Source organism: Lontra canadensis, unplaced genomic scaffold, assembly GCF_010015895.1.
Source record: "Lontra canadensis isolate GAN:19392208 unplaced genomic scaffold, GSC_riverotter_1.0 scaffold88, whole genome shotgun sequence".
NCBI lineage: Eukaryota > Metazoa > Chordata > Mammalia > Carnivora > Mustelidae > Lontra > Lontra canadensis.
Window position 1 is genome coordinate 5,251,562 of NW_022631082.1, and position 10,578 is coordinate 5,262,139.

At 57.4% G+C, this 10,578-nt stretch overlaps 1 protein-coding gene across 4 annotated transcripts; it reads right to left on the reverse strand.

The window, feature by feature from the left end:
- Positions 1–334: 334 nt before the first annotated feature.
- Positions 335–7,857, reverse strand: S1PR2 (sphingosine-1-phosphate receptor 2). 4 transcript variants are annotated; one of them, XM_032883955.1, is made up of 4 exons: positions 7,703–7,857; positions 5,604–5,681; positions 5,143–5,183; positions 335–2,853 (listed from the first exon to the last, which is right to left on the reverse strand). In XM_032883955.1, exon 4 carries the CDS (start codon positions 2,809–2,811, stop codon positions 1,753–1,755), a length of 1,059 nt encoding a protein of 352 aa, XP_032739846.1. In that variant the 5' UTR covers positions 2,812–2,853; positions 5,143–5,183; positions 5,604–5,681; positions 7,703–7,857; the 3' UTR covers positions 335–1,752. The 4 variants fall into 4 exon arrangements, with proteins under 4 accessions (XP_032739846.1, XP_032739845.1, XP_032739847.1 ...); XM_032883954.1 differs by lacking the exon at positions 5,143–5,183; XM_032883956.1 differs by lacking the exons at positions 5,604–5,681; positions 7,703–7,857 and adding an exon at positions 5,305–5,503.
- Between the last annotated feature and the right edge of the window lie 2,721 nt (positions 7,858–10,578).

Here is a 10,578-nt window from a genome sequence, read left to right on the forward strand (position 1 = left end):
AGATGAGGTGAAGTAGGGGACCCTCCCACACCTGCCAGGCTATCTCTGAAGGGAAACAGGGAGGTCGGGAGTCTAATTAATCACTGGGAAGGGCCAGACAGATGCCCTAAGGGAAAGGTCAGCATTCACACTGTTTTCTCAGAAGTCAATGTAATCCTGGCTTGGGTGAGGCTCGGGGTTGGGGCACAGAATAGGAAGGATGACAAAGTATGAGCGGCCTGGGCAGCAGCCACCCTTCCCATCCCGTCCACCCTCCCTATCCCACGCACCCTCCAGCCACCGGGTGTTAGTTAGGGCAATGGCCGCCTTAAGTTTCAAAAGACAACCACCCAAATGAGGAATTGAACCGTTTATTGGCCTGGGTCCGGGTCTCAGGCACGAGGGGAATCTGGGGAGCTGTATGGGGGAAGACAGGCCCCCGACTGGCTCCTTGCCCCCCAACACCCTCTTCCCCAGCCTTTGCATTCACAAGAAATTGCTTTGAGGCATGAGGTTTCCTTCCCCGAGGCGAGCTGTACCCCAGCTCTCAAGCGGGGAGATGAGCCAGCAATTACAAAGGGGTCTGTGCGGGGGCCAACCCCTCTTTGGCAGCTTCAACACAGACGTGAGACAACAACAGCATCCGTTCTGGGGGAGCATGATGGGGAGAGGAGGTCACACGCATCACACACATGCACACATAGACACACATAAATATATATTTGTACCGCAACATCCCTTCCATATAACCATGGAATTTAGCGAAGTCCTTCTGGGGCAGGCGAGAAGGGAGCACCCCACAAACGTCGTCCTTGGCCCCCCGACCCCCATGTTTCTCCATACAATGCAACTTGAAAGGAGGCACAGCAGACTCAAGGCTGCCCTGCCTCAGGAGATCTGCTTACCCTGGCTGCGCTGGAGGTGGGAGTACCTTGGGCAGGGGGGTGGTTTTTAGGAATGGGGGTCCTCTGCCAACAGCTCCCCTAGAACCTTCTCAAGTTCCACCCTTTCCCACCAGGAGGCCCAGAGCCCTCCTCAGCACCCCCCCAGACCAGTTTTTCCAGCCCTTGGTGACTCCTTTATACCCCCAAATAGTGCAATTGGCCAGTGAGGTCTGAGAATAGCATCCAGCATCTACCCCCAACCCTGTGGTTTGCCAGCATCTCGTGGAGAGACAGAGGAAAGGGAAGAAGCCGCCAAAGTGGGCAGCTGGTGAAATTTGGGGAAGCTGTGGACTGGGGCCTTGCAATTGTCAGCTGGGGCCACCCAGGACAGTCAGGGAGGAGGCCTCCAGCCCTTTGGGAACAGTGGTTGTGGGGAAGTGACTTAAGGTTGTCAGGAAAAGGTGACAGCGGGGCTGGATTCAGAGAGGGAAGTTCCATGCAGGGCAGAGGGTCAGAGAGTCGTGAAATGTTGAAATCCCTTGTATCGGGTTGTGAATTGTTCCTGCCCTGAGCTCCCCACCTGGAGTGCTTGCCTGCCGTGTCACCTGAGTGCTTGCCGGCTGTGTCACCCAGGCCCCTTCCAGGTCCCCTGGGGCCTCCCCACGATCCAGTTCTGAAGGCGGTCACATTAGTTACTGCACTAGCCTCTGACCCCGTTGGAGCTCTGCCATCTGCCGGGTGGGGGGTCTCAGCGGGCCGAGCCCAGGGTGAAATATTTTCAATGTCACCCAGGTCTGTGGTGTACGGGCATCTTGCTTCGCAGCCCCCTCTCTGTCCAGGGAGACAGCTCACAGAGCCCTGTGCCGTGGCCTGGTGGCCTACTTGCCCCTCAGACCACCGTGTTGCCCTCCAGAAACGTGGGCGACGTAGGCATGTGTGTGCCCCTCTCCAGGGAGCTGGAGCTGCGGAGAGGCAGGAGTCGATGGCCCGGGGTCCCACCCCGCCGTCCTTGAACCCCCGCTGCCCGCCGGCAGCATCGCAGCGGCCGCAGCACCTCTCGCCGCAGGTCCCGGCTGCGCCACGTGTAGATGACGGGGTTGAGCAGTGAGTTCAGAGTGGCGAAGGCAAAGAAGTAGTGGGCCTTGTAGAGGACAGGGCAGGACCGGACGGGGCAGGCGTAGTCCAGGAGCAGGATGCTAAAGGCCGGCAGCCAGCAGACAATGAAGACACCCAGCACGATGGTGACCGTCTTGAGCAGGGCCAGCGTCTGGGGGCCGGCCACGTCGGCATGGCTGGAGCGGACCACGCAATAGATGCGGACATACAGAGCGACGATGGCCAGTAAGATGACTGAGAAGATGGTGACCACACAGAGCACGTAGTGCTTGGTGTAGAGCGGCAGAACAGTGGAGCAGGCTTCGAGATGGCCCAGGCAGTTCCACCCAAGGATGGGCAGGCCGCCGAGAGCCAGCGAGATGAGCCACGAGGCCGCGATCAACAGCAGCATGCGGCAGCTCTTGTCACTGCCGTAGAGCTTGACCTTGGCAATGGCCACATGCCGCTCAATGGCAATGGCCAGGAGGCTGAAGACAGAAGCAGAGAGTGTGATGAAGGCGGAGCCCTCTCGGGCAAACCACTGCACCGGGGTCAGCCCCAGCGTGACCGGGCCCGACAGCAAGGTATTGGCAACGAAGGCCACTCCTGCCAGCAGGTCCGAGGCGGCCAGGTTGCCCAGGAACAGGTACATGGCTGAGTGGAACTTGCTGTTGCGAGCAACCGCGATGAGCACCAGCAGGTTCTCCACCACGATGGCGAAGCAGAGGATGATGATGACGGCCAAGGCCACCTGGCGGGAGGGCGTCTCCTGAGTGTCCAGAGTCTCCTTGGTGTAATTGTAGTGTTCCCGGACCTTGCTGGGGCTTAGGTACTCTGAGTACAGGCTGCCCATGGTGGGGCTCAGTGGCCCACCAGGGCCATGGGGCTGTCAGAGCTGCAGAGAGAGAAGACAGACAGACAGATGGGTCAGTGCCATGGCTGCTTCCTGGGATCTGACTTTGGGTGGCTGTGGTTTGAGTCCCAGCTCCCTCCCTTCTCACTGAGCGGCCACACGAAGTCAGAAGCATCATCTTCCCTGCTTTACCAACCAGAAACCCAGAGAGGTTAACTCACTTGCTCTGAGTCTCAAAGCCGGTAAGTGGTAGAGCCAGAAAACCTCCCCAAAGCCTCTATAACCTCAAGGTTGAGGTCTCAGAAGAGCAGAAGCTCCCCCAAAGAGCATGAGGGACACAAAATAAACTTCCAGAACTCTTGCTCACCTCCCCAGACAGCGAGCCTTGGGCAGGGCCTGGAGGGCTCGTCTCCCTTTTGGAATACACTGGAGCCCGGGGCCTCATGCCGCCTGCCAACCTGGGTCAGCAAGATGCTGGCTGCTGATAGCACCATCCCCTGCTCATTACCACCCACTGCCCTGGATTTCAGGCTGGGTCTAAGCCTTGCAGCCATGGGTGCTCCCGAGATAAGGTCTTGGGGAGACACCAGGGCGGCCCTGAGGTTTAAGCATCTAAGAGGTCATGGCATCTTCAAGGACGAAGACCTTGGAGGCAATCCAGGGTTCAACCCCGCTCCACCTGACATGCTGTGAGACCTTGGGCAAGTCACTCAACACTCACCGCAATGTCCTCATCTGTGCAATGTGGAGAAGAAAGCCCACTTTATAGGGGAAATGGGAAAATTATCTTGAATGGCACAAGAGGCACCCTTAGCACATAGCAAACACTCAATAAATACTAGCTGATATATTAGCCCCCCCTCTTCCTGCCACACACACAGCTGGGGACTAGGTGCCCTCCAGCCAATCTTTGGGGAGGGAATGTAGACTGAGTTAGCCAGGCAAGATTCCCAACATCCTGTTCTCATCAGCACCATCTAGCCCTGCCCTGGGACAGAGGGTCCCAGAGGAGTGGGCAGGGCGCTGGCACCCCCCTCCCCAGCCAGGATGAAATCCAGATGTGAGGCCCCAGGAAGAAGCAGGGTGGAGTCCTCACTTCCCAGTCACATCCGGTGTGGGAAAGGCTGGGAGGGGGTGATGGGATGGGGGAGCCACAGGAGACCAGTCTGGGAGGTCCTGGCTGGGAGGATGGGGCAGCTGCTGCAGCGCTGAAGCTGAAGTCATGTGAGCCGAAAGAGGGGGCGAGAGGCACCCGGAGAGGGGGTTGAGAGGAGAGGGGGGACGGGCATTTGTTTCCATGAAAGCCTGAGTCACCCCCCCGTCAAGGAAAACTGAGCTGTGGGGGGAGGGGGCGGGAAGAAGCGTGGGCAGAGAGGCTGAGAGGCCAAGATCATGGCCTCCTCCCAGCTTGGTGGTGGCGGTGGGGGGGTAGTCTCAGAGGGGCTGGTGCAGTGTCTGCCTTTGGCGGAGGGGAGCCAGGAGGAAGCTCCAGCCTTTAGCTAATTGGGGAGGGAGCGGGAAGAGCCCTCCCTAGGTGCCTGGAAACAGGCCTGGCAAGGAACACGTGCGCTCCGGGAGTACGGTTCCAGAAAAGGCTGGTTAGGCTGGTTCCTAGTGAGCCTGAGAATTATGGGGGGCTTCCGGGGTTACCCAAGCCATGTCAGTCCCTGGACGCCCCCTCAGAGGAGGCCCTGGCCGGGGGCCTGACAGAGGCAGCTGCTCCCCCTGGGTGAAGGAGCATCCGTCCTAGTTTGGAAACAGAGAAAGGCTTGTGCGCATCCCCGGAGACTGCCGCCCCGCCCAGATCGCCAAACAGAGGCCCCTTGTTCCGCTGCCGGATCGGGCCCTGGGCGCCCCGATGCCCTCTGGCCGTTGCAGGCTGCAGCCGGCCGGGAGCTAGCCTGGCCCTGGCCTCCGCCCCACTAGATCGGCCTTCGGGGCAGAAACAGCCCGAGCCCTGATTGGCTGATTTTCAATCCCAGGGCCTTGAGCGATTCGCCCATTGGCCTGAGCTTTCCGTCCTCGGCATTTGATTGGCCCAGTCGGGGGCTCTCTAAGGAAGGCGCTCGTGATGGGTCCTTTACAGGCCGACCACATCTTTCAGAGAACAGAGTTAGGGCTGTGTGGATGTCCCTAGGGACAGTGTGAACCGCAGCCTGACCGCCAGGTCACGCCGACCAGACGCCCCCCAGGCTGCCCTGGCCTCCTGGGCCCCTCCTGGGTTTCATGACTGAGAATCAAGGACCCGTTGCAGGCCTGGGAAGCACCCGTGCTGGTGGTCGAAAAGCCTAGGTCACCCCCTTCACCCCTCCCTCACTCGGGGCCACCAACCTTCTGGTCTGGCAGCCAAGAGGAAGATTTATGGAGGCTTCCTGGAGAAATAAGAATTGGGTTCAGTCCTCACTCCCCAGAGGCCCACCGAAAGTCTGTCTTCTTCCCTGGGGTGGGGGTGGGGTGGGGTGGGTGGGGGGAGACCAGGAGCTGCACACTCACTTTCTGCAGCCCTTGGAGGCTGTCAGGGCTTCCTCAGAAGGAGGGGTGGCTCGCCTAGTTAGAGAAGGGGAAACCGAGGCCCACACTGCTTCCCTCTTCTCATCTTCCCCACTAGGACTCTGCTGAAGACAGAGCTTAAGGCAGGCTCATGCTTCCCAGAAAGAGGAAGCGGGGCCTGGAGATTGGGGCTGGCAGAAGAGGCACCCCCACCCCACCCAGGCACATAGAGGCCTTGGCTGCTTCCCTCCCTGTGTCAGGCTCCCAGACCTGGCTAAACGCAGGGCCTGTCTCCCGCTCACCTTCACCAAGGCCGTCCTAACTTCTTCCCAGAGGCTCAGTAAGAGGTCACTGGGCTCAGAGCCAGGGAATGGCCAGGCCTGAAATGGAATGAGAGGGACAAGTGACAGGGTTTGGAGGGAAGGGAAGATAGACCAAGACTGTTCTGTGGGAGATTAGAAGAGAGGAAGGACAGAGAAAGCCTCAGCGGCTTCCAGGAGCCCCTCCTCCAAGTTCCACTGAGGCAGGCCCTGTGCTAACAGTCCCACTGTCACTCACTGATCCCTGCCATTGGCCCTAGGGCAGTGCCCCCACCCCTACTTTTGGTTTCCCTTAAGCGGTCAGGCGCGCCCTACACTGCGGTTCTCCATGCAGCAACCAGGGGGAGCTGTTTAATTCACAAAGCCAATACACTGTGTCACTCCCTCACCTCCTAATTCTTCCATGGCTCCCCACTGCCCAAAATGGCCTGGCCCTTGCCCATCTAGCCTCCTGCCACGCTTCCCCAGGGCCTCTCCACTCCAACCACGCTGGCCTCCTAGGTGCCACCCCCATCCCTACCTCAGAGACTTTGCTCTCCCTCCACCTGGCATGCCCTTCCCTCAAATTCTGGAATGACTGTCTTCCCCTCTTTCTGGTTTCGGTTTTAAGGTCACCAGCTCAGAGGGGTCTCCTCGGTCTGCCATAGCCACCTTCCCCGGGGCCTATGACAGCATCTTGCTTCATTATCTTCACACAACTTGCCATGCTCAGAGATCATTATTGTATTTTATTGTGTTCTGTCTGGCTTCCGTGGTAGAATATGAGTGTTGGAGGCCAGCGACCAAGTCTGTTTTCAGCCCCTTTGGCGTGATGCCTGGCACACAGAAGGCGCTCTGAAAACGTGTGATGGATGGATGGATGGGTGGATGGATGGACGGACGGACGAGTGAACAAAGCCCCGAGGGTTCCCGAGGTAGAGGCACCTCAATTCAGCCTAGCCCCCAAACCACAACAGAGGCTGGAGACGCCTCGGGGCGCCGGCAGCCCCCTGACCGAGCGAAGCCCAGCGCGTCTCCGTGGAGACAGCGGCAGGACCCGCCCCCGCCCTCTGGCTGCAGTCTAGGCCTCCTTATCTGGCGGTGGAATGCGCGGTATCCCACACGCGCTCCCGCTGGGGCCTCTCTCGCGACAGCCACACGCGAGGAACCCGTACATCTCCCGTGGCTGCGTGGGGGGAGGGCACCTCTGCGTCCCGCCAGGAGCTTCGCCCCAATATTCCCGGAGGGCTTAGAGGCGGGAGTTGGGGGGGGGGTTGTGATCCCAGTTGCAGCCTCTTGGTAAATACCAAACCACCATCGCGCCACGCGGGGGTCCGTGGGCTCAGCGCGTGGCTCCCGGAGCATCTGACTGGCGCAGAGTCGGGGGAGGGCATGGAAATCCCCGGGTGAGTCAACTCGTGCCGGAGGAGGGGGCGAGGTTCCGACGCTCAACTGGGTCCCCGAACACACGAGGTCCGCGCCACGGGTGACTGCACCCCCGCACCGTCCCTGGGCCCCAGGTGAAAGGAGAGGCGCGGGAGTCACGCACTCACGTTCCCTTTCCTTCCAGAACAAAGCCACACCCCCGAGGGGGTGACTGAAGAAGACGAACTACTCGGGGAAACTGAGGCACAGAGACAGACCTGCAGGCTGTGGAGCAGACGGCCCTCCCCGGGGACCCCGCCCCTTGACTTAGAAGCTCCGCGGCTCGCTGCACCTTTCGCTCTGGCCCAGCCGGAGTCGGCCTGCGGGAGGGCCCCTCCCCTTCACACACACTCCCCAAACCCTCCGGTCCTGAACCACACCGCTCTGCCTCCCAGACTCTGGCCGAAAGAGCACGGATCCGCCTTCTCTTCGGCGCCAACTTCCTGCCGCCGGGGAAGGCGGGGAGCTCAGTCTGGGGGTTCTGCCGAGGCTGTAGGGGCCGCCCGGAGTCGTGGAGAGGGCGCACAGTGACCACTCCCTCCGTGCAGCAGAAGCACGGGCGGCGCGTGCGCGCCCCGGTGCGCCCCCGACCCCTGGCCTGGCTACCCAGCTCCGATCCTGCGACTCAGGGATCCTGGGCTCTTCCTTTCTGCCTCCCACTCGTCCCGCACACTCACCTGGCTGGGCCGGCCCGGGTCCCTGCCCTAGCCGGAGGGGCTCGCTCTGGCGTCTGCGTCCCCGGGACGGCATCGGCAGGGGCTGGGGCTGCCCGCCGTACTGGGACTGCGTCCCGGGGCTCCCGACCGGGGACAGAGGGGGGCGGGGAGAGACACCGCCTAGCCCCCCCACTCGCCCCGCCCTCCTCCCCTCCCCTTTCCGGCGGCGGCGGCAATGAATTCCAGATGTGGCGGGTCTGACCCGCCGCGCGCGCGCTGGGGACGGCGGGGGAGGCGCGCGGGGTCCCTTTGTCCGCACCTCCCCCCACCCCGCGCCCTGCTCCTCCCAGGACCCAGTCGTGAGAACCTGCGGGATCGTGACGTCACGCGGTTCCGTGAAACCACTGTCTTCACCCTGAAACAACTGTCTTCAATTGTAGATGTACTATTGGGTCATCCCTGGGACCCCGGAGTTGGAGAACCTGGAACCCCATTTATATACTCAACAAGGAGACACCAAAGCCCCTATGTGTCAACGCAGCAAAAAGGCACGAAGCGCCTGCTCTGAGTTCCTCCAGCAAATCAAGTCCCCACTATGTGTCACGCCTTGGCCCAAAGACAGGAGTAGCTCTTGCCTCGATAAGACCTCAAAATTCAGAAAGACCCCTAGAAAAGTGGGAGCATCCAACAGTCTCCCTTGCCTCTGCTGATGATCTCAGAGCCGCCCTTGCTGGAGTCAACCAAACAAGAAGGCCCAGGCTCAGCCCACCTTCCAGCTTGGGGCCCAATCTTCCATACGGTTCTTCGGTTTCCCTCTCTTTTCCTCATTCAGCTTTTCCCGGGCGACTGTGTGCCTAGCTGCTGAGAGGGAAGGACACCCTCACTCACATTCATGCACACACACATGTGTGTAAGAGATCAGCAGCTAGGCAGCATAATAGGAGAGCCCTTGGTTCCTCCAACAAACATTTTTGGTACACCTCCTGGGCAACAGCAGTGAACAAAACCAGAAAAAAGGGCCTCACCCTTTTGCAGCTTATGTTCAGGTACAAGAGACAGCCTTTTAGGGGTGCCTGGGTGGCTCAGTTGGTTAAGCGACTGCCTTCTGCTCAGGTCATGATCCCGGAGTCCTGGGATGGAGCCCTGCACCAGGATCCCAGCTCCACGGGGAGTCTGCTTCTCCCTCTGACCTTCTCCCCTTTCATGCTCTCACTCTCTCTCTCTCTCTCAAATAAATAAATAAAATCTTTAAAAAAAAAAAAAGAGCCTTTTAGGAGGACACTATTTGTGAAAATGCATACATAACCTTCATATACGCTATTTACCAGATACATTAAGCACCTGCTGTGTACCAGATAGTATCCTAAAAGGCTGGAGATATATCAAGATCAAATCAGACAAAACTCTGGGTCCCTATGGAGCTGATGTTCCACCACATGTCCTCAGAATATGCAGAATATTGGAGGAAGAAGAAACCAGTGAATTCCCTGGGAGTGGAAGGGGAAGATAGGGACAGGGCATGGAAGGGAGGCTGCTTTCATTCTATGAACGCTCTCCTAACTTTTGATTTTTGTAACATGTGCACGTGATCCTATTCCAGTAATAAGTTAAATTAAAAGTGGACTGCTAGGGGCGCCTGGGTGGCTCAGTGGATTAAGCCACTGCCTTCGGCTTAGGTCATGATCTCAGGGTCCTGAGATCGAGCCCCGCATCGGGCTCTGTGCTCCGCAGGGAGCCTGCTTCCTCCTCTCTCTCTGCCTGACTCTCTGCCTACTTGTGATCTCTCTTTCTCTGTCAAATAAATAAATAAATAAATAAATCTTAAAAAATAAAGTGGACTGCTAGACACCTAGATGGTGCAATGACAAGGAGAGTTTCGGTGCACTTTTCTGTATGTGTATCATACTTCAGTCAAGAACGTTGAAATATACAAGGATGAAAAGGGTTATCTGCACTCCCATGTTCATCGCAGCATTATACACAATAGCCAAGATATGAAAATAACCTTAGCATTCGTCAGTGAAGGAATGGATAAAGAAAATGTGGTATAGGGGCACCTGGGTGGCTTAGTCAGTTAAGCATCTGCCTTTGGCTCAAGTCACAATCCCAGGCTCTTGGGATCGAGTCCCGGGATGGGATCCCTGCTCCTCAGGCAGTCTGCTTCTTCCTCCCCTTCTGCACCTGCCCCCCGCAGCTTGTGCTCTCTCTCTATCTCTCTCAAATGAATAAGTAAAATCTTTTAAAAATTATTTAAAAAGAAAATACGATGTGCACATGCGTTGGAATATTATTCAGCCATGAGAAGGAAGAAAATCCTGACATTTTCAACAGCATGGATGAACCTGTAGAGATTATACAAAGTGAAATAAGCCAAGCAGGGAAAGACAAATACTGTTTGGTTATCACTTATATGTGGAATCTAAACAAGACAAAACAAGGTCAAACTCAGAGAAACAGAGAGGAGGAAAGTGGTGATTGCCAGCTGCTGCGGTGAGGAGGGCAAAGGGAGAGCTGGGTAAAAGGGTACAAACTTGCAGCCGTGAGATGAATAATGTCTGAGTCTGTAATGTAAAATGGGGTAGCTGTCCTAGCTGACACCATATTGTATAATTGAAATTTGCCAAGAGAGTGGGACTTAAATGGTCTGATACACACACAACATAAATATGGGAGATGACAAATGTGTTCGTCAACTAGCTGTACTCTTCCACAGCGTCTACATGTATCAAATCAACATGATGTACACTTTAAATATCTCACAGTTTCATATGTCAACAATGCCTCAAGAGAGCTGAAATTTAAAAAAAAATTAAGGTGGCTTGATACCTAGACAATGCAACCAGTAGAAAGAGAGGTTGGGTGCAGTCTTCTGTATGTATATACTTCATAAAGTGTTG

Coding starts and splice junctions, on each gene's coding strand:
- S1PR2 (XM_032883957.1), bottom strand. CDS start 2,811: ATGGGCAGCCTGTACTCAGAGTACCTAAGCCCCAGCAAGGTCCGGGAA.